Source organism: Scyliorhinus torazame, chromosome 8 (assembly GCF_047496885.1).
Source record: "Scyliorhinus torazame isolate Kashiwa2021f chromosome 8, sScyTor2.1, whole genome shotgun sequence".
Lineage (NCBI taxonomy): Eukaryota > Metazoa > Chordata > Chondrichthyes > Carcharhiniformes > Scyliorhinidae > Scyliorhinus > Scyliorhinus torazame.
Genome location: NC_092714.1, coordinates 135,932,785 through 135,955,083, shown reverse-complemented (window position 1 = coordinate 135,955,083; position 22,299 = coordinate 135,932,785). Strand labels below are relative to the sequence as shown.

Below are 22,299 nucleotides of genomic sequence, written 5' to 3'. Positions count from 1 at the left end.
GCGAGGTGCTCGAGAAGCCCAGCGAATCATACCCATATGTTTTGGTCATGCCCGGCACTACAGGGGTTTTGGATGGGGGTGACAAAGGTGCTTTTGAAAGTAGTAGGAGTCCGGGTCGAACCAAGCTGGGGGTTGGCTATATTTGGGGTTGCACAAGAGCCGGGAGTGCAGGAGGCGAAAGAGGCCGATGTTTTGGCCTTTGCGTCCCTAGTAGCCCGGCGCAGAATATTGCTAATGTGGAAAGAAGCCAAGCCCCCGGGGGTGGAGACCTGGATAAATGATATGGCGGGGTTCATAAAGTTAGAGTGGATTAAGTTCGTCCTAAGGGGGTCGGCTCAAGGGTTTACTAGGCGGTGGCAACCGTTCGTCGAATATCTTGCGGAAAGATAGATAGGGGAGAACAAAGAAGGCAGCAGCAGCGGCCCAGGACTTGGGGGGGGGGGGGGGGGGGGGGATGGGGGGGGGTGTGGCCTGAGACAAGGCAGTTGCCAATTAGGGCTAGTTTTTATTTTTTGTTATTTAATATTTATTTATTTGTTGTTTTTGTTTAAATTTAAAAAAGGTCATTATTATCTGTATTGTTACAATGTTGTGTAAAGGATGCACAATGTACTGTGTTGGTTGACCAAAAATTTTCAATAAAATATTATTTAAAAAAAAAAGTCTGTCTGTCTACAGCATGCTACTTTGACTTTTTTTTAGAAAATGTTTTATTGAGGCATTTTAATTTAAACAATTTTAAACATCAAATTTCAACAAGAGCAAAACAATATATATCCAACAAACCCCCCAGTAACAAACCCCAGCCAACATGGCTTGCACAGACAGTGTCACCTTCCCTAGCCCCCCTTATGCTGGTTCTCTTGCCCTTAGTCTTTCTCTCCCCACTCCTCCCACCGCCCCCACCCCCCACCCCTGCTGACAGCTTAATTTTTGTCAAAAAAAGTCAATGAACGGCTGCCACCTCCCAGCAAACCCCTCAAGACAAATTTAATTTTCTCGAGTCTGAGAAACCCCGCCATGTCGCTAACCCATACCCCCAACTTGGGGGGTTCCGAATCTCTCTATCCTAGTAGGATCCATCTACGGGCCACCAGGGAGGCAAAGGCCAGGACATTGGCCTCTCTCACCCCCTGGGATCCCGGGTCTTCCCGACACACCAAAGATCGCCACCTCTGGTCTCGGCACCACCCTCGGTTTTAATACCTCTGACATGACGTTAGCAAACCTCTGCCAGAAACCCCTCAGCCTCGGACACACCCAAAACATATGGACATGGTTCGCAGGCCCCCCTGCTCAGCGCCCACACCTATCCTCCACCCCCTCAAAGAGCCTGCTCATCTGGGCCACAGTCATGTGTGCCCTGTGGACCACCATAAATTGTATCAGTCTGAGCCTAGTGCATGATGAGGATGCATTGACTCGCGTCAGGGCCTCCTCCCATAATCCAGCCTCCAACTTCCTGCTAAGCTCTTCTTCCCATTTTCTCTTCACCAACCCTATTGGGGCTCCCTCCCATTCCATTCTTTCCTTCTAGACCTCTGAAACCTTACCCTCTCCTACTCCTGTTCTCGATACCATCTTATCCTATAGACCCAGGTGCGAGAAGGTCGAAATCTGCCTCCGCACAAAATCTCTTACTTGTAGATACCGGAACCCATTCCACCTGGCAACTGAAACTCCTCCTCCAAGCTTGGGAAGCCCTAAAAAGATTTCCAAATCTCTCGATCCCCGCCCGCTGCCACCTCTGAAACACCCCCCCCCCCCCCCCCCCCCATCCAGGGCCCCTCTCCCCGGAACAAACCGGTGATTATCACGTACCGACGCCCCTTCCAGTCCCATGTGCTGTCTCCACTGACCCCACACCCTCAGGGCAGCCACTACTACCAGGCTTGTGGCGTACCTGGCCGGCGGGAATGGCAGACGCAACGTAAACAGTGCCCCTACATGAGGCCGCCTCCACTCGCTCCCAAACTGACATCTCCCCCACTACCCACTTCCTGACCAAGGTAATATTCACCGCCCATAGTAATTGATAACATTCGGAAGAGCCCCCCCGCCCCCCCCACAGCACCTTCTTCACCTGCGGGGTTTTACCCACCCAAATAAATCCTAAAACCACTGCATTCACTTTTTTAAAGAACACCTTGGGGATAAAAATTGGAAGGCTCTGAAAATCAAACAAAACCTCAGGAGGACCGTCAATGAGAACGGGAGCATGTCCCACCTCCGAAAGTCCCCCCTCATCTGTTCTACCAGCCGACCCAAATTCAGCTTATGCAGCTGCTCCCACTCCCATGCCACATGGATACCCAAATATCGAAAGCTCCCTCCCTCCACCTTGAAAGACATCTCACCCAACCGCCTCTCCTGCCCCTCGCTTGGATCGCAAAGACCTCACTCTTACCCATTTTCAATTTATACCCCAAAAACCAACCAAATTCCTCTAATATCCCCATAATCCCCAATGCCCCCAGCGGGTCTGATATGTATAGAAGTAAACCATCCGCATAAAGCACGACCCTATGCGCCATCCCTCTCCCCGTACTATCCCCTGCCAGACCCTCTATGTTCGTAGTGCCATTGCCAACGGCTCAATAACCAGGGCAAACAGCAGTGTGGGAAGTGGGCACCCCTGCCTTGTCTCCCAATGTAACCTGAAATAGTCCGGCCTCATCCGGTTCGTCCGCACACTCGCCACTGGTGCCTGATATAACAACCGGACCCAGTCCACAAAACTCTGCCATACCCAAACCGCCCCAGGACCGCCCATAAGTATTCCCACTCCACCCGATCAAAGGCCTTCTCTGCGACAATGGCCACCACCACCTCTACCTCGCGCCCCTCTGGAGGCATCATGATCACATTGAGTAACCTCCTAATTTTGGTCGCCAGATGCCTCCCCTTAACGAACTCCGTCTGGTCCTCCCCTATTACCCCCGGACACGGTCTTCGATCCTCGTGGCCAGGATCTTCGTCAGTAGTTTGGCATCCACATTTAACAGGGAAATCAGTCTATATGACCCACATTTTTCCTGATCCTTATCTCGTTTTAAAGTGAGGGAGATCGACGCCTGTGGCAACGTCTGGGGGAGTACTCCCAACTCCTTTGCCTCATTGAAAGCCCTTACCAGCAGCGGTCCCAACACCCCTGAGAACTTCTTGTAAGATTCCACCGGGTACCCGTCTGGACCCTGGGGCCTTACCTGATTGAATCACCTCCAGCCCCTACACTACTTCTGCCAGCCCAACTGGGGCCCCCAGTCCCTCCACCAGCTCCTCATCAACTTGGGGAACTCCAACCTTTCCAGAAACCGCTTTATCCCCTCTTCCCCGGCTGGGGGTTCAGACTCTTACAATTTACTAAAGAAGTGCCTAAACACTGCCGGGTCCAGAAACATGTTCCCAGCAGTGGCCTTCACTTTCCCAATCTCTCTCGCCGCCTCTTGCTTCCTCAACTGGTGGGCTAACATCCTGCCCGCCTTCTCTCCATACTCTTATACTGCCCCTCTCACCCTTCTCAACTGCCCCACCACCTTACCCGTAGATAATAGCCCGAATTCCATCTGCAACCTCTGCCGTTCCTTCAGCAGCCCTTCCTCTGGAGCCTTTGCATATCTCTTGTTCATCTGCAAAATTTCTTCCACTTGCCTTTCTATCTCTGCCTGCTCCGCATTCTCCCTATGTGCCCAAATCAAATTAAATTCCCCCCTGACCACTCCCCAGCACTCTCCTCATAAATTCAATATCATCCCAGTTTGGGGCGTAGATGTTTACTAACACCCCTCCAGTTTCCCGGTCACCATAACATACCGTCCCCAGAGTCAGTAACTATATTTCCCACCTCAAACGCCACCCGCTTATTGATCAAAATCGACACCCCACTTCATTTTAAAGTCCAATCCAGAATGAATCCCTTCCTCCGTCTAATCTGGTCCCCCACATTCAGGTGAGTCTCCTGCAGCATGGCCATATCCACCTTCAATCTTTTTAAATATGCGAACAAACGCGCTGCCGCCCCCCCCCCCCCCCCCCCCCCCCCCAACTTGACGATCAATCGTAGTCCCTCTTGGGCCAGCCTCCAGACCGCTATTTTGACTATTTAACATGCATGTAGTTTTGGAGCTTCACCAGGCTAGCAGCTCATGTTTGGGTATGCCTGATGCTGTTCCTGGCATGTTCTTCAATGCTCATTTAACCATTGATTGGTACTCCGGTTTCATGGTAATAGAGCGAGGGATATGCCAGGCCATGAGTTTAAGCAAGTGGACTGCAGGTTTGCTGCTGCTGATGGCCTGCAGTGCCTCATGGATGTCCAGTTTTGAGCTGCTAGATCTGTTCGAAATCAGTTTAAAACACTGATAATGCTACGTAGCACAGTGGTTGGTATCCTCAGTGTGAAGGAGGGACCTCACCTCCACAAGGACTGTGCAGTTGCCATTCTAACAGTATTATCATGGATATGTGCATCTGTGACAAGTAGATTATTGAGGATGATGTCAAGGAGGTTTTCCTGTTTTGTTGGTTGTCTCATCATCTACTTCAAGCCCACTCTGGCAACTATGTTTTATTACACATAAAGATGCTGTAAAAATGCAAATTAATTTTTTTTTACATTGAGCCATACAGCTACCTCCTGTTACTATAAGATACTTGAAGCACATTTATCATCTTGTGCTTTACTGTCTTATTTGCAACTGTACTCAACCCTTCTGCTGTGTGTGTGGTGATTGGGTATTTGTGTCCAGAATTTGTCTCAATGAGACATATGAACATTTTCAAGGAGAAAACACATGTGCACAGGCCAAATCACATGCTTTTTGGTTTAGATATTTTTGAAAACCCTTTTTTTTTTTTTAAAGTGAAGGTGAAAGGCCCATAATGAGCATGCCATGAAGGCCAAAATTAATTGAAGAGATGAGGAAAGTTGGGGAGTGCTGAGCTTGCTTTAAAAATCTGAAAGTTGATGGCGTAAATGATCGAGAATGGTCATGAGTTTTATTTTGAGGTCCTGGAAAGATTGAATTGGAGTTGGAGGCAGTTCAATAAATCTTGATTTGATCAGATTCAGGATGTAGGAAGGAGAGCGAGAATGTAGGATGGTATATTTGTAACTTAGAAAGATGCCCGGTCAGAGCAGTGCTGGCCATAGTAGACTCGTGCAGCTGAATTTTAATCAGATGTCTTTTTTTCCACTGACGGCCTTTGTTTATTTTGGGCCGGATCAAATATAGAGACTAACAAAGACCAACCTTCTGCTTCTGTCTACAATCTATGCACTTCTTCTATTTGTAAATTTTACCGTCAAGCATTTTATTAGTCTCCATAATCTGATGCTTTAGAACAGTGATGGGCCACCGAAACTGGCGAGAGCGTGGAATGAGTGGCCCTCCTTCATCTCATTGGGTTGCAAGATTGAAATCAGGCTTGCTCACTAACCATAGCCCCATGAATATAATTAAATACATTTAATACGTACCAAATATTTTATAACGTGTTATAGAAAATGCTACTTTATTTATATACTAATAGAACTAACATCAACTTCAAAAGGTAAAACAAAATAAATATTTATACTTTGGACGCAAAAGGAGCACGTGGCTGTTACTGTCAATGTTGTGTGCACTCAGCATACACCTCACTTCACTTGCCCTTGTTTTATGTGCATATCACTTCAATTCTGTCAGTGGGAAAAATCTACACTGCCGGAAATCCGGGGAATGTGGTGACCCTGTGCACGGGCAGTGGTCAACAAAATGTCTTGTGGGTCGCACTCAACCCAGATGAGCCGCATGTGGCCTGCAGGTTGCCCACCACTGCTTTAGAACATAACTTTGAATACTGCTTGAAAGAGCTGCAAGTCTGAGATCAGTTTTTATTTCTGTTCCACTGGGTACAATATAATGAAAACTGTAAAATATTTGAAAATGTGGTGGGCCAAAACTGACCAGGCTGTTGATCACTATGTGTGGTGATGGCATTGCAAATTCCCATTTGATTCCACAGGCTTTTAACGAAACAAGTGCTTATGTGACATAAGCTTGCCAGTAGTTGTGAACTAGGATGGGAGACAGATTTTACATTTAAAAGTTGGTGGGATAAAATCTATACGTGTGTGTGAATGACTACAAGACTTGTTGACAACATGGCTGAATATTCCTGGATTATGAAACTATTGGGTCCAGTTAAGGACCACCCTCATTTTTGCCTATCCAACATATAAGACATGTGTCTTTCTCACCACCTTAAACCTACTTCAATTTGTCACCCTTTGGTTCCATGCACCACGAAGTGTTGGAATTTATGGGAGTAGGTTGGATTAAAACCAATTGTACTTTAAAGAGCTTATCCTGGAAGGGTTTTTAATCATTTCATGCTATTATACATGTAGAAACCTGCAAGGAAAATGCTTGGTGGGCTGACTAGATTGTTGACACTTTGCTTGAATTATTTTCTGTAGGAAGCAGTGTGGTTCCTCTCCAACATCACAGCAGGAAACCAGCTGCAAGTGCAAGCTGTGATAGATGCTGGTTTGATTCCCATGATTATTCATCAACTGGCTAAGGTGAGCAAAATATGAAACCAAATCAATATTCAGGCCAGACCTTCTTGCACAGCTTGAGACCAGCTTAGTGAGAATATATTTCAAGTGGAATAGCTAATATTTAAATATCATGACAAAACAAAAGAGTCAGAAAAAGTTCTATTGCTTTCACCAGTGTGCCTATGAAACACAGCACGCCCGAAAGAGCAGTCCAGATTGATTAATGTGTTCAGAATCTCACTAGCAGCTCTTGCCCCTCACAAGTGTTTAGCTAATCATCTGACTGCTGAAATATAAGATGTTTAGCAGGTATGGTAGCATTGTAAAAACAAAGTGCTGGGAAAACTCTGCAGCATCTGTGGAGAGAGAAACAGTGATGATGTTTTGAAATGGCCTAGCAAGCCACTCAGATATATTTTAGAAGGTGGCTCACCCCTACCTTTTCTCGAGCAATTAAGTAATAAATGCGTTACCAGTGACACCCACATCCTGTGAATGAACTCATTGCTGTAACTTGAATATGACTGGGTCGATGAGATTCCTGGGAAAATGTAATCAAAACATTTTGTGAATTGCAACTAAAACAGTGAAACAAGAAGCACAAACATCTTGGGAGAAAATGTTTTACTTGTTTGATTACAAAAATGTTAAACTTAACACATTTCTTGATGCAGGTGGGAACTGTTTCACTGTATATACAATTTGAATTTGCATTTTATTGTCATTGAATAACCAGAGAAGATTGGGGAAAGACCAGTTCAGCCCATTTCATAGAATTTCTTCGAATTTACAGTGCAAAAGGAGGTCAAGTGTGCACCGGCCCTTGGAAAAAGCACCCTCCCTAAGCCCACACCTCTCTCCGCAACCTAGTAACAGCACCTAATCTTTTTGGACACGAGGGCAATTTAACAAGGCCAATTTGGACTGTGGGTGGAAACCAGAGCACCCAGAGGAAACTCATGCAGACACGGGGAGAACATGCAGACTCCACACAGACAGCGACCCAAGCCCGGAATCGAACTTGGGACCCTGGAGCTGTGAAGCAACTGTGCTAACCACTGTGCTACCGTGTCACCCTAAGATTTCTTCTTGTCATAGATCATGTTTCCAATCAGTACAGAGCATTTCCATTTTCAACTTGCCCATCTACCAGCCTTGTTGAAGTATTAAAAAAATGAATGCTTCAATCATTGCTGCAGTTTATTTGGCAAGTTGAGAGCTCCGTGAGGTGTGAAATAGTTACTAACGCTGCCTTCCTGTTAACATTGCAATGAAAGGTGAACTATATTCTATTCATTATAGGGAGATTTTGGAACTCAAAAAGAAGCTGCATGGGCGATCAGTAACTTGACCATCAGTGGCAAAAAGGAGCAAGTAAGTGCAAGATATATTTTATAATCTGGGAATCATAGGCTGCACGGGGGGTCAGCGTTCTACCTACTTTCATTCCACTTCCCTTTCTCCAGTGCCCTTTTAATTTTTTCTTCCTGTTCGCTCATCTTTTTTTTTTCCAATTAAGGGGCAATTTTTTTTAGTGTGGCCAATCCACCTAACCTGCACATCTTGTGGGTTGTGGGGGTGAAACCCACGCAGAAACGGGGAGATTGTGCAAACACCACACCGACAGTGACCCAAAGCCAGGATTCAAACCCGGGTCCTCAGCAACGCAGTCCCAGTGCTAACCACTGCGCCACCGTGCTGCCCTTTTCACTCATCTTTTTATAAAAATACTTTTTATTAGGGTATTTGCAAGTTTTTATAATAATAACAATAACAGCAACATAAATGTGATACAATAAGCATTTCCACCCCCATCACAATCTTCACACACCCCAACCATAAAACAACAGTCCGGCCCTCCTCTCTCCCCTACCCCCACCCCCTTTGGAATTCTGCTTCTGTTGACATTTAAATTTTCCCCGAGAAAGTCGACGAACGGCTGCCACCTCCAGGTGAACCCTACCATTGACCCTCTTAAGGGAAACTTTATTTTCTCGAGTCCCTCCACATTAACAAGATCCGTCTCCGGGCTACCAGGGAGGCAAAGGCCAGGACATCGGCCTCTTTCGTCCCCTGCACTCCTGGCTCTTCCGGTACTCCAAAGATCGCCACCTCTGGACTCGGCATCATCCGTGTTTTTAGTACCGTGGACATTGCCTGAGCGAAACCCTGCCAAAACCCCCAAAGCTTCGGGCATGCCCAAAACATGTGGACATGATTTGCTGGGCTTCCCGCGCACCTCGCACACCTGTCCTCTACCCCAAAAAACTTGCTCATCCGGGCCACTGTCATGTGTGCCCGGTCGACTACCTTGAATTGTATCAGGTTAAGCCTGGCACATGATGAGGATGTATTAACCCTGCTTAGGGCACCCGCCCAGAGACCCGCCTCTATCACTCCTCCTAGCTCGTCCTCCCACTTGCCCTTAAGCTCCTCCACTGGAGTTTCCTCCGCATTCAAAAGTTCCTGGTAAATATCTGATTACCTTCCCCTCTCCCACCCGTGGCCAATGGCTCTATGGCCACAACAAACAGTAACGGGGAGAGGGAGCACCCTTGCCTTGTCCCCGGTGTAGTTTAAAATACCCCAACCTCAGCCGGTTCATACGCACACTCGCTACTGGTGCCTGATAGAGCAACCGCATCCAGTCAATGAAGCCCTCACCAAACCCAAACCTTCCCAGCGCCTCCCACAGGTAATCCCACTCCACCCGATCAAAAGCCTTCTCCGCATCCATCGTTACCACCACATCCACCTCCCCTCCTTCTGAGGGCATCACAATAACATTTAAAAGCCTTCGAACATTGGCTTTGAGTTGCCTGCCCTTTACAAATCCCGTCTGCTCGTCCCCTATCACCCCCAGGACACAATTTTCTATCCTTGTGGCCAGTATCTTAGCCAGCAGTTTGGCGTCCACATTCAGTAGAGAAATTGGCCTGGTATGACCTGCATTGCGGGATCCTTCTCCCGTTTCAGGATCAATTAAATCGAGGCCTGCGACATTGTTGGGGGGAGGACTCCCTTCTCTCTTAAAAACAAAGAAAAGTACAGCACAGGAACAGGGGCTTCGGTCCTCCAAGCCCGTGCCGACCAAGCTGCCCGTCTAAACTAAAATCTTCTCCACTTCCTGGGTCCGTATCCCTCTATTCCCATCCTATTCATGTATTTGTCAAGATGCCCCTTAAATGTTACTGTCGTCCCTGCTTCCACCACCTCCGGCAGCTAGTTCCAGGCGCCCACTACCCTCTGTGTAAAAAAACGTGCCTCGTACATCTCCTCTCAACCTTGCCCCTCGCACTTTAAATCTATGCCCCCTAGTAATTGACCCCTCTACCCTGGGAAAAAGCCTCTGACTATCAGCTTTGTCTATGCCCCTCATAATTTTGTAGACCTCTATCAGGTCGGCGCTCAACCTCCGTCGTTCCAGTGAGAACAAACCGAGTTTATTCAAGCACTCCTCATATGCCCTCCATACCAGGCAGCATCCTGGTAAATCTCTTCTCCACACTCTCTATAGCCTCCACATCCTTCTGGTAACGTGGTGACCGGAATTGAACACTATACTCCAAGTGTGGCCTAACTAAGGTTCTATACAGCTGCAACATAACTTGCCAATTCTTATACTCAATGCCCCAGCCAATGAAGGCAAGCATGCCGTATGCCTTCTTGACTACCTTCTCCACCTGTGTTGCCCCTTTCAGTGACCTGTGGACCTGTACTCCTAGATCTCTCTGACTGTCAATACTCTTGAGGGTTCTACCATTCACTGTATATTCCCTACCTGCATTAGACCTTCCAAAGTGCATTACCTCACATTTGTCCGGATTAAACTCCATCTGCCATCTCTCCGCCCAAGTCTCCAAACAATCTAAATCCTGCTGTATCCTCTGACAGTCCTCATCGCTATCCTCAATTCCACCAACCTTTGTGGCGTCTGCAAACTTACTAATCAGACCAGTTACATTTTCCTCCAAATCATTTGTATGTACTATGAACAGCAAAGGTCCCAGGACTGATCCCTGCGGAACACCGCTAGTCATAGCCCTCCAATCAGAAAAGCACCCTTCCATTGCTACTCTCTGCCTTCTATGACCTAGCCAGTTCTGTATCCATCATACCAGCTCACCCCTGATCCCGTGTGACTTCACCTTTTGTACCAGTCTGCCATGAGGGACCTTGTCAAAGGCCTTACTGAAGTCCATATAGACAACATCCACTGCCCTACCTGCATCAATCATCTTTGTGACCTCTTTGAAAAACTCTATCAAGTTAGTGAGACATGACCTCCCCTTCACAAAACCATGCTGCCTCTCGCTAATACGTCCATTTGCTTACAAATGGGAGTAGATCCTATCTCGAAGAATTCTCTCCAGTAATTTCCCGACCACTGACGTAAGGCTCACCGGCCTGTAGTTCCCTGGATTATCCTTGCTACCCTTCTTAAACAAAGGAACAACATTGGCTATTCTCCAGTCCTCCGGGACATCACCTGAAGACAGTGAGGATCCAAAGATTTCTGTCAAAGCCTCAGCAATTTCCTCTCTAGCCTCCTTCAGTATTCTGGGGTAGATCCCGTCAGGTCCTGGGGACTTATCTACCGTAATATTTTTCAAGACGGCCAACACCTCGTCTTTTTGGATCTCAATGTGACCCAGGCTATCTACACACCCTTCTCCAGACTCAACATCCACCAATTCCTTCTCTTTGGTGAATACTGATGCAAAATATTTATTTAGTACCTCACCCATTTCCTCTGGCTCCATACATAGATTCCCTTGCCTATCCTTCAGTGGGCCAACCCTTTCCCTGGCTACCCTCTTGCTTTTTATGTACGTGTAAAAAGCCTTGGGATTTTCCTTAACCCTATTTGCCAATGACTTTTCATGACCCCTTTTAGCCCTCCTGACTCCTTGCTTAAGTTCCTTCCTACTTTCCTTATACCCCACACAGGCTTCGTCTGTTCCCAGCCCTGCCAAATGCCTCCTTTTTCTTTTTGACGAGGCCTACAATATCTCTCGTTATCCAAGGTTCCCGAAATCTGCACAGTAACATGCCGGTCCTGAATTACTTTCAACTGACATTTGAAAGCCTCCCACATGTCAGATGTTGATTTACCCTCAAACATCCGCCCCCAATCTAGGCTCTTCAGTTCCTGCCTAATATTGTTATAATTAGCCGTCCCCTAATTTAGCACATTCACCCTAGGACCACTCTTATCCTTGTCCACCAGCACGTTAAAACTTACTGAATTGTGGTCACTGTTCGCGAAATGCTCCCCTACTAAAACTTCTACCACCTGGCTGGGCTCATTCCCCAATACCAGGTCCAGTACAGCCCCTCCCCTAGTTGGACTATCTACATATTGTTTTAAGAAGCCCTCCTGGATGCTCCTTACAAACTCTGCCCCGTCCAAGCCCCTAGCACTAAGTGAGTCCCAGTCAAAACTGGGGAAGTTGAAGTCTCCCATCACAACAACCCTGTTGCTTTCACTCCTTTCCAAAATCTGTCTACCTATCTGCTCCTCTTTCTCCCGCTGGCTGTTGGGAGGCCTGTAGTAAACCCCCAACATTGTGACTGCACCCTTCTTATTCCTGATCTCTACCGTTATAGCTCGCTGCCCTCTGAGATGTCCTCCCGTGGTACAGCTGTGATATTCTCCCTAACCAGTAGCGCAACTCCGCCACCCCTTTTACATCCCCCTCTAACCCGCCTGAAACATCTAAATCCTGGAACGTTTAGCTGCCAATTCTGTCCTTCCCTCAACCAGGTCTCTGTAATGGCAGCAACATCATAGTTCCAAGTACTAATCCATGCTCTAAGTTCATCTGCCTTGCCCGTTATACTTCTTGCATTAAAACATTTGCACTTCAGGCCACCAGACCCGCTGTTTTCAGCAACATCTCTGTCTGCTCTTCCTCAGAGCCATACTGGCCTTATTCCCTAGTTCTCCCTCAATGTTTTCACCTTCTGACCTATTGCTCCTACACCAGCTGTTTAGCCACATGTTTAGCTGCTCTATCTTCCTATTTCTAGGCTCACTGGCACGTGGCACAGGGAGTAATCCCGATATTAGAACCCTAGAGGTCCTGTCTTTTAACTTTCTGCCTAGCTACCTGAACTCCTGCTCAGGACCTCATGCCCCTTCCTGCCTATGTCGTTAGTACCAATATGTACAACGACCTCTGCCTGTTTGCCCTCCCCCTTCAGGATGCCCACTACCCGTTCTGAGACACCCTGGACCCTGGCACCAGGGAGGCAACATACCATCCTGGAGTCTCTTTCACGTCCACAGAAGCGCCTATCTGTGCCCCTGACTATAGAGTCGCCTATGACTATTGCTCTTCTGCGCTTTGACCCTCCCTGCTGAATATCAGAGCCAGCCGTGGTGCCAGTGCTCTGGCTGCTGCTGTTTTCCCCTGATAGGCTATTCCCCCCAACAGTATCCAAAGCGGTATACCTGTTCGAGAGGGGGACAACCACAGGGGATTCCTGCACTTACTACCTGCCCCTTCTGGTGGTCACCCATCTCTCTGCCTGCACCTTGGGTGTGACCATGTCTCTATAACGCCTATCTATGATGCTTTCCGCCACCTGCATGCTCCTAAGTGCATCCAATTGCTGCTCCAACCGAACGAAGCGGTCTGTGAGGAGCTGCCATTGGTTACACTTTCTGCAGATGTAGTCAACCGGAACGCTGGAAGTGTCACATCTGCCACATCTCACAGTTGGAGCACTGCACCCCACTGAGTGACATTTAAGCACTAATTAAACACTTGAATTATTGTTAGATTGAGTTACAATTAACTATATGGCCCTGACACGAGATGATTTTTACTGTAAAATTAAATGCTAAATACCGATCACTGCCCTCAGGTTTAGTTACTCCACTATCTAGTTAATCAATTAGATTTGTTTTGCAATATTATTTTTTTTTTCAAATTTAACAGATCCCAACCAGCCAATCAGGTCACAGCTTTACTGTGATGTCACTTCAGTCCCCCCCACCCACACAATTTGAAAAGGTAATAAAAATAAAAATCACTTACCTTCCCAGGATGCTCTCTGGTTCTCTCCCTGCAGATTAACGGTTACAGGCCAGAAGAAAGAGAACAAAACTGTAGGGAAAAAGCACCTTCTCCCACTCTGCACCGAATTACCTCACTGCACCAAATTACCAAGTTCTAATTCCCACTCTGGATGTGTCTCACTCACTCAGGATGTGTCTCCTTCACCTGCGCAAAGCTTGATTGCTCTTGCTTCGTTAAATCCTCACCAGCAGTGGGCTCAATATCTCTTAAAACTTCTTATCGAATTCCATCGGGTAGCCATCCGGCCCTGGGGCCTTGTCCGACTGCATGCCCTCCAGCCCCTCAATTATTTCCTCAATTTCAATTGGGGCTCCCAGCCCTTCCACCAGATCCTCAACCACCCTTGGGAACTTCAACTGACCCCAAAACTGCCCCCCCCCCCCCCGCGGGGGTTCCGACTCATAATTTGCTGTAAAGATCCTTAAAACACCTCATTCACCCCCACTGGGTCCAGAACCGTATTCCCACCTCTACTCTTTACTCGTCCTATCTCCCTGACCGTCTCCCTTTTTCTGAGCTGGTGCGCGAACATTTTGCTAGCCTTTTCTCCATACTCATAAATCGCCCCCCTTGCCTTCCACAGCTGTTCCACCGCTTTTCTTGTAGTCAGGAGCCCAAACTCCGCCTGTAACCCCCGCCGCTCCCTCAGTTGCCCGCGTCCGGGGCCTCCGAGTATCTCCTGTCCACCTGGAGTATCTCCTCAAATAACCTATCCCTCTCAGCCCGTTCCGCCTTTTCTCTGTGGGCCCGTATCGAGATTAATACCCCTCTGACCACTGCCTTCAAAACTTCCCAGACCGTTGCTGCCGAGACCGCCCCGTATCATTTGTTTCCAGGTAGTTCTGGATGGACTTGCTCACCTGCCCACAGATCGCCTCGTCCGCTAACAACCAATTCCGGATCATTGACGGTATTAAAATCTCCCCCCATAATCAAGTTATGTGACTCTAAGTCTGAGATCTTACCTAACACCCGCCTCATACATTCCACATCGTCCCAATTCGGAGCACATACGTTCACGAGTACCAACCGCACCCACTCCAGCTTCCCACTCACCATTATGTACCTACCCCCCCATGTCTGACACGATTCTCCCTACCTCGAATGCCACTCGTTTATTGATCAAGATCGCAATTCCCCTGGTCTTTGAGTCCAGCCCTGAGTGGAATACTTGGCCAACACACCCCTTTCTCAATCTAGTCTGGTCTATAACCTTTAGGTGTGTCTCTTGTAACATCGCCACGTCCGCCTTCAGCCCCCTCGTATGTGCAAAAGCTCCCTCCCATGGCACCAAACAGTCTTTCTCTCCATGTTATGTCCCCTCCCCCCCACTTGGACAAACATATTCAAAGCATCACACCCAGTAAACAAACATCAGAAAAAATATTGAAAAAACATCCAAAGAAAAAAACAACCCCAGAAACCACCACCCCTCCAACCAGCTCCCAGTAAGACAAAGTTAACTTTAGCCATCGAAACAGCCCCTTATTGCACATAATGCTACTTAGTCAAGCCAGCACAAAAGTGATTTTCAACAAATCGCCACTACAGTAATCTCCAAAGATTCAGTGTCTTTAGTTCGCCTCCAGTCTTTTTTCCTTGATGAAACTGGTGTTTCGAAGTAAAAATCCCGTTCCTCATATGTGACTCACAGATAGCTGGGTACAACATCACGAACTTCACCCCCTTCTTAAAGAGGGCCGTTTTTGCCCGATTAAACCCAGCCAAATCCTTGGCCAAATCCGCGCCCAGGTCTTGATAAATGCGCAGCTCACAATTCTCCCACTTGCTGCTCCGTTCTTTCTTGGCCCACTGCAGAACGTGTTCCTTGTCCAAGAATCGGTGTAAACGTACCACCATCGCCCTCGGCGGCTTGTTCGCTTGGGGCTTCGCGCTCTATCCACTTCCAGGGGCCGAGGGAACGCCTCAGCCCCCATCAACTTCTCCAGCATGTTCGTCACATAGGCCCTCGCATCCGATCCCTCACTGCCTTCAGGGAGGTCGACGATTCTCACATTCTGCCTCCTGGACCTGTTCTCCAGGTCCTCCAGCTTATCCTGCATTCTTTTCTGGCGGTCATTCATCATCTCCATCTTGGTCTCCAGCACGGTTATGTATTCCTCGTGCTCGGACACCTTTTTCTCCACCTCCTGGATCGCACGTCCGTGGGTTTCTTGATTCTGCACCACCTGATCAATCGAAGCCTTGATTGGGTCCAGCGTGTCCTCCTTAAGCTCGGCGAAGCAATCTTCAGAAAACTTCACCAGCTGCTTCGTCGACCACTGTGCCGACTTCCTGCGGCCCTGCTTCTCCGCTCTGCTCGCGTCTTCCTTGTCGGGCTTTGTCTTCTCACACGGCCACTTCTGGTCCAATTCTCCATACACTGGAGGGGGATTTCTCCTCACTGTCTCACTCTTCGCCGATTTATCCTATAAAATCCGGGGGGGAAAGGTCCAAAGGTCCATCACTGGCAGGAGCTATCAAATGTGCGACCTACTCCTCCACGGCCGCCACCAGAAGTCCAGTTCGCTCATCTTTAATAGATTCTATTTCTGGTCGCAGCATTCTGTGTCCTCACAACCCAAAGCGTAAAATAAATTATCCCTTAAATTATACTTGTGTTCTTTTGGTGGCATTTAGGGGGAGACAGTGGCATAGTAGTAATATCACTGAACTAGTATTCCAGAAGACTCAGGCTAATGTTTTGGGAACAGGGGTTCAAATCCTACCACAGCAGCTGGTGAAATTTGAATTTGAGTAATAATCTGAAATTGAAAAAAATCGTCTCAGTAATGGTGACCATGAAACTATTGTCAATTGTTGTAAAAACACATCTAGTTCACTAGTGCTTTTTCAGGAAGGATATATTTTTTTAAAAATCTTTAATTCATGCTTTACTGATTGGTGGAACTATTTTTTTCCTAAATTGCCTTCTCCAAAGCTCTTAATCTTGAGCACCTCAGTCTGATCTCCTCTTAACCACATTTAAGAAAATGAAATGAGCAAGTTTGTTGAGTCTTTCCTCATAAGTGAAGCCTCTCATCCCTGGTATGACCATAGCTATTCTGCTGTTATGGATTCAATTAACTCCGAAGCCTTGGAAGACGTTAGACCTTGGCTCCTATGTCACCCCAGCCCAGCATTGTTCTTCCTCGTCAAACACTGGCCTGCTGAATAATGAGGGCGTCATGACTGCTTTATGAATAATGGCTGTGACATGCATAGTGAGTCTTATACCACCTGCATATTCATCTGCTTAAATGATATGAGGAGTCCTGATGCCATTTGCAACATGTGTTAACCATGCCAACTTCCTAAAGTAGAAAACTCAACACTGTGTAGCATATTCTAATTGCTGCCTAATCAATTATTTGTATAATTTTAGCATTATCTCTACTTTTGTACTCCGCATCCATATTTATAAAACCTTGGATCTAATTTTTTAAAACAGCTTTATCAGCATGTGCTCTAACACTTCCCTCAAGTCTCTCAGCTTTTTTCAAAAGTTTCATCATTCATTCATATATCATGTCAATCTTTCTCCCAAACTTTCTTTGAGCTTTTCATCATGTAGTTGTTGATTATCATTTGCTAACTCACACGAAGCCTCCTGGCTACTGGGAACCTGAGAGAGGGTTCAGCAGGGATAGATGCACAGCCAAAATTAGAAGAGACATCAAGCTAGTGAGGAAGGCACAGAATGTCTAGACCAGTTAAGTCACAAGGGAGTTCGGCAAGATTTGATATTTATTTTAATTCAAGAAGTCTGATGAACAAGGCAGATGAAGTGAGGACACAAATTATAACGGGGGTATGATGTCATTTCTGTAACTGAGAACATGGTTGAGAGAAGAACTTGATACAGGATCTTCAGGCAAGATAAGGAAGGGGGTAAAAGAGGTGGGGGTTTGCAATTTTGATCAGGGAAGCAATTACAGAGGTAAGGAGAGATGGCATCTTAGAAGGCTCTTCAACTCAAGCCATATGGGTAGAACTTAAAAAACAAAAAGAAGCAATCACATTGCTGGGAGTGTTCTATAGGCCCCATAACAGATCGAGAAAAATATAAGAGCAGATATAGGCAAATTTCAGAGAAGTGTAAAAGTAATAGGATAGTGACAGTGGGGGATTTCAACTTCCCCAATATTAACTGGGGAAGCCAAAGTATGAAAGGTTTAGAGGGAACGGAATTCTTAAAATGTACCCAGGAGAACTTTTGAAGCCAGTACATAGAAATGAAATGAAAAAATGAAAATCACTTATTGTCACAAGTAGGCTTCAAATGAAGTTACTGTGAAAAGCCCCTAGTCGCCATATTCCGGCGCCTGTTCGGGGAGGCTGGTATGGGAATTGAACCTGCACTGCTTGGTCTGCTTTAAAAGCCAGCTATTTAGCCCTGTGCTAAACCAGCCCCTCACAAGGGCCCCTTACAATGTCCTACAAGACAGGGGACGGTCCTGGACTAATTTTCGGTAACGAAGCTGGTCAAGTGGTTGAAGTATTAGTGGGGGAGCATTTTGTAGACAACGAGCATAACTCCGTTAGATTCAAGATTGGCATGGAAAATGACAAGGATGGGCCTGAGGTCAAAGTTCTAAACTGGGGGAAGGTGTATTTTCATCAGATCAGATATAATTAAGCCAGAGTGGACTGGGAGAAGACACTTTTAGGCAAAATTGTAACAGAAGTGGGACGCATTCAAGAAGGAAATAGGGAGAGGGCAAGGCCAACATGTTCCAATCAAGAAAAAGGGTGGGACCGACAAATCTGGTGAACCCTGGATATCGAGGGATAATACAGCATTGCATCAGGAGAAAAAAGGAGGCTTATGGCAGATACATAGGGCTCAATACTGAGCCCTGCGCACTGTCTGTGCGGAGTCTGCACATCCTCCCTGTGTGTGCGTGGGTTTACTCCGGGTGCTCCGGTTTCCTCCCACAGTCCAAAGATGTGCAGGTTAGGTGGATTGGCCATGATAAATTGCCCTTAGTATCCAAAATTGCCCTTAGTGTTGGGTGGGGTTACTGGGTTATGGGGATAGGGTGGAGGTGTTGACCTTGGGTAGGGTGCTCTTTCCAAGAGCCGGTGCAGACTCGATGGGCCGAATGGCCTCCTTCTGCACTGTAAATTCTATGAAAAATACAGCAGAAGCCCTAGGGGTGTATAGAATGTGCAAGAGGGAACTTAAAAAGGAAATTAGAAGAGCAAAAAGGGGACATGAAAGGATACTGGCAGGTAAAATAAAGGAAACTCCTAAGTTTTACAAGTACATTAAGGGTAAAGGGATACTGGGGAAAGAGTAGGGCTCATTAAGGACCACAGTGGTAATTTGTGTGTGGAGCCGGAGGATATAGGTAGGGTGCTAAATTAATACTTTGTGTCGGTGTTCACTTGTGAGAGGGACGGTGTGGGTATAGAAATCAGGGAGAAGGACTGTAATAAAATTAAAGAGATTAACATAGACAGAGTGGAGATTCTGAGTGGTATGGCAGGCTTTAAAGTAGACCAATCTCCAGGGCCAGATGAAATGTATCCCAGGCTGTTGAGTGAGGCAAGGGAAGAAATAGCAGGGGTGCTGGCAATAATTTTCAATTCCTCTTTGGCCACTGGAGAAGTGCCAGAGGACTGGAGGATAGCCAATGTGGTACCATTATTCAATCAGGGAGGAAGGGATAAACCAGGAAACTACAGACCACTCCGTCTAACCTCCGTGGTGGGGAAACTATTGGAAGCAATACTGAGAGACAGAATGAATCTGCATTTGGAGAGGCGGTGATTAATCACAGTCAGCATGGTTCATGTTAGCACAGTGAGTAGCACTGTTGCAAAGGAGCTGGGAGCGAAGTATGGGCTGGAAAAGGGGGAAATGTTTAGATACATGCAGGTTCACGGTTTTGCCAGGAAGGAGATACAGAGCTTCCCGGTGGAGCCGGCCTCCACATTGCTGGAGGAGGTGCTGACGGTGGAGAACTGGAGAAGGGAGTACTGTCGGCGGTTTACGGGGCTATTTTGGAAGAGAAGGCACCACGGGAAGGGATCAAAGCAAAGTGGGAGGAAGAGTTGGCAGAGGGAATGGAGGAGGGGTTCGGGATGTGTGGGAGTAAACCGGACCCTGGCACTGTGAAGCAGCAGTGCTAACCACTGTGCTACCGTGCCACATAGTGTCTGTGTGTGGGCATGCATTTCCATTTTGAAAGCAATTACTGTCACCACTAGGGTGAACGCCTCCACCTCGTGCGCGAGGTTGGGGTTGATACAGTTGAAGGTGGTATATAGAGCACACCTCACATGGGCGAGGTTGACCCGGGCCCTCGGGAGGCCATATTTGGGGTGTCGGACCAGCCGGGGTTGGAAACTGGTGCGGAGACATGTTGTGGCCTTCGCCTCGTTGATCGCCCGAAGGCGGATCCTGTTGGGATGGAGAGCAACCTGTGCCCTGGCGTGGCGGGGGCGACCTGTTGGAATTCTTAACTCTTGAGAAGGTTAAGCTTGAACTGAGGGGAAAGATGGAGGGGTTCTACAATTCATGGGCGTTATTCATTATGCACTTTCAAGAATTGGATAACATCGAACATTAGGGGGAGGGGGACTGTATGTGTTAATGGTGACTATGGGTGATTCCTGATTCCCTTTTGTTATTTGTTTATGTTAACATTAACATGTGGGCTGCTGTTTGGGGGTTAGATGGGAGGATGGGATTGCTGTTGTTGATATGGGGATTGACATTGTATTCTCAGGCAGCAGTGGTTAGTGCTGCTGCCTCACGGCGCCGAGGTCCTAAGTTCAATCCCGGCTCTGGGTCACTGTCCGTGTGGAGTTTGCACATTCTCCCCCACAACCCAAAAGATGTGCAGGGTAGGTGAATTGGTCACGCTAAAATGCCCCTTAGTTGGAAAAAATGAATTGGGTATTCTAAATTTATTTTTTTTAAAAGACATTGTATTCGTTACTGCTTATTGTTTTGGTGGTTGTAAATTTGGGAGAAAATGTGAAAAAGGAGAATAAAAATATATTTTTAAAAAGAATGACTTGCTTGCGGACCTACTTGAATTTGAGCAGAGTGTCGATCAGAGGAATGCTTTTTAGATTGCTGATGAACAAGTGCCAAGATCGTTCACTGATCATAGATTTATTTTTAGCAGTTGAGGAATTATGGGTTTGCTGTCAACCTGAAGGAAAGAGAAGTTATGTAAAATGCTGTACACAGCAAACCATATGTCCAACAGTCCACTGACAGTGAAGAAACTGAACTCAATGTGGCAGTGGACATCACCAAACTGTCGAGCGTGTTGACAAACACTGACCATCTCAAACAAGAAATGTATGAGCTTGCACTGGAGACATGAGTTGCTCCTTTGGCAGGCTGAAACAATCAGTCAGCTAGCATGGCATCGGGTTTTACACTAAGATTAATGCTCCAAGTTTATTACATCCCAATTCCCAATGTTCTGGATCTGACTCTGCTATTCACCATCAAACTTGTGGTGCAGCTCAAAAGGTAGGAACACATTATCACAGAGCAGAATTGTGGAAAATCAATTGATGTCAAGACTATGCAAATAAAGGTTTGGCTCCGTTGGGAAGGATATATTTGTATGATTGACATATGTGGCATATGTGCTGTTCAGTGAGCTCAGACATGGTAAACATTTGCACGATAGGCAAAAGCAACATTTTAAAACAATTTAAGGGTGGCCTGAAACTGTATGGCTTTGTCACAAACAACCAGATGGCATTCAGATCTATAACAAAGAGGATGACTTTGCAATGCAGTGTGACAGCAGTAACACCTGAGTGAGCAAAAAAGATTTGCTTGTATGGTCAGTGGGCTAGACGAGTTAGCCACATCAGCAATCAGCAATTTACTTTTGGCCGAACCAGATAGATTGGCCTGAAGGGATGGGTGTCAGAAAACACTTCTTTAACCTCTTGAATAACCCATAGCAATGATTGATCCTGAAACATAGCCTTAATAAAACAATACAGCTTTGTCTGTGCATTGACTTTTGGTTCAGCTCATTAATGGATAGAACAGAATTCTTCATTGCCTGCAGTGCAGGATTTGTTGAAGAACTCCAGAACACCAACCATGCAACCTCATTTCATGCATTCTTCATAGAGGCCAGAGTTCCACAGGCATTTACTTTTGCTCGAGTTGGATAGCACCCTTCACTCTGATGAAAAAAATGCTTGTATCATGTGTCCACTAAAGCCAAATGGTCTTTGTGCTTTAGTTGCTCCTTAAAACTGGCATAGTTCATCTCAACCTATGACAGATGGTTCACTTTTTGAAAAACTGTTGGGTCAAATTTGTCTGCCATCATAGATTGGTGCGTTTTTGCTATTCCAAAATGGATCCCCCCTGAGATTTCATAATACCATATGAACGAGGCTAATATCAGTCATAGGTTGATACTCTGACAATGCCTGAGTTGCTATCGGAACTTGCAGCCCCAATGGGTGCGGGGTCTGTAGAGGAGCACTTTAAAGGAGCAACCTAAAAAATATTTATAATTAAAGGTTGGCACCTTCAATTGTAACAAAGGATTATAATTAAAACTGACTTATAATTGTTACATTTTGTGCTTTCGTAATTGTCTTTCCATAAAACTGCCTTGAATTAATGGGTATTGCAACCAAAAAATTTAAAATACCATTTATGCATGA

At 46.5% G+C, this 22,299-nt stretch overlaps 1 protein-coding gene across 1 annotated transcript in view; it reads left to right on the top strand.

Moving 5' to 3' along the window:
- Positions 1–22,299, top strand: part of kpna3 (karyopherin alpha 3 (importin alpha 4)) — a 167,337-nt gene that overhangs the window by 123,810 nt on the left and 21,228 nt on the right. The window contains exons 13-14 of the mRNA XM_072514225.1: positions 6,461–6,565; positions 7,847–7,918. Coding sequence (XP_072370326.1) covers positions 6,461–6,565; positions 7,847–7,918 — 177 coding nt within the window. The remainder of the gene's footprint in view (positions 1–6,460; positions 6,566–7,846; positions 7,919–22,299) is intronic.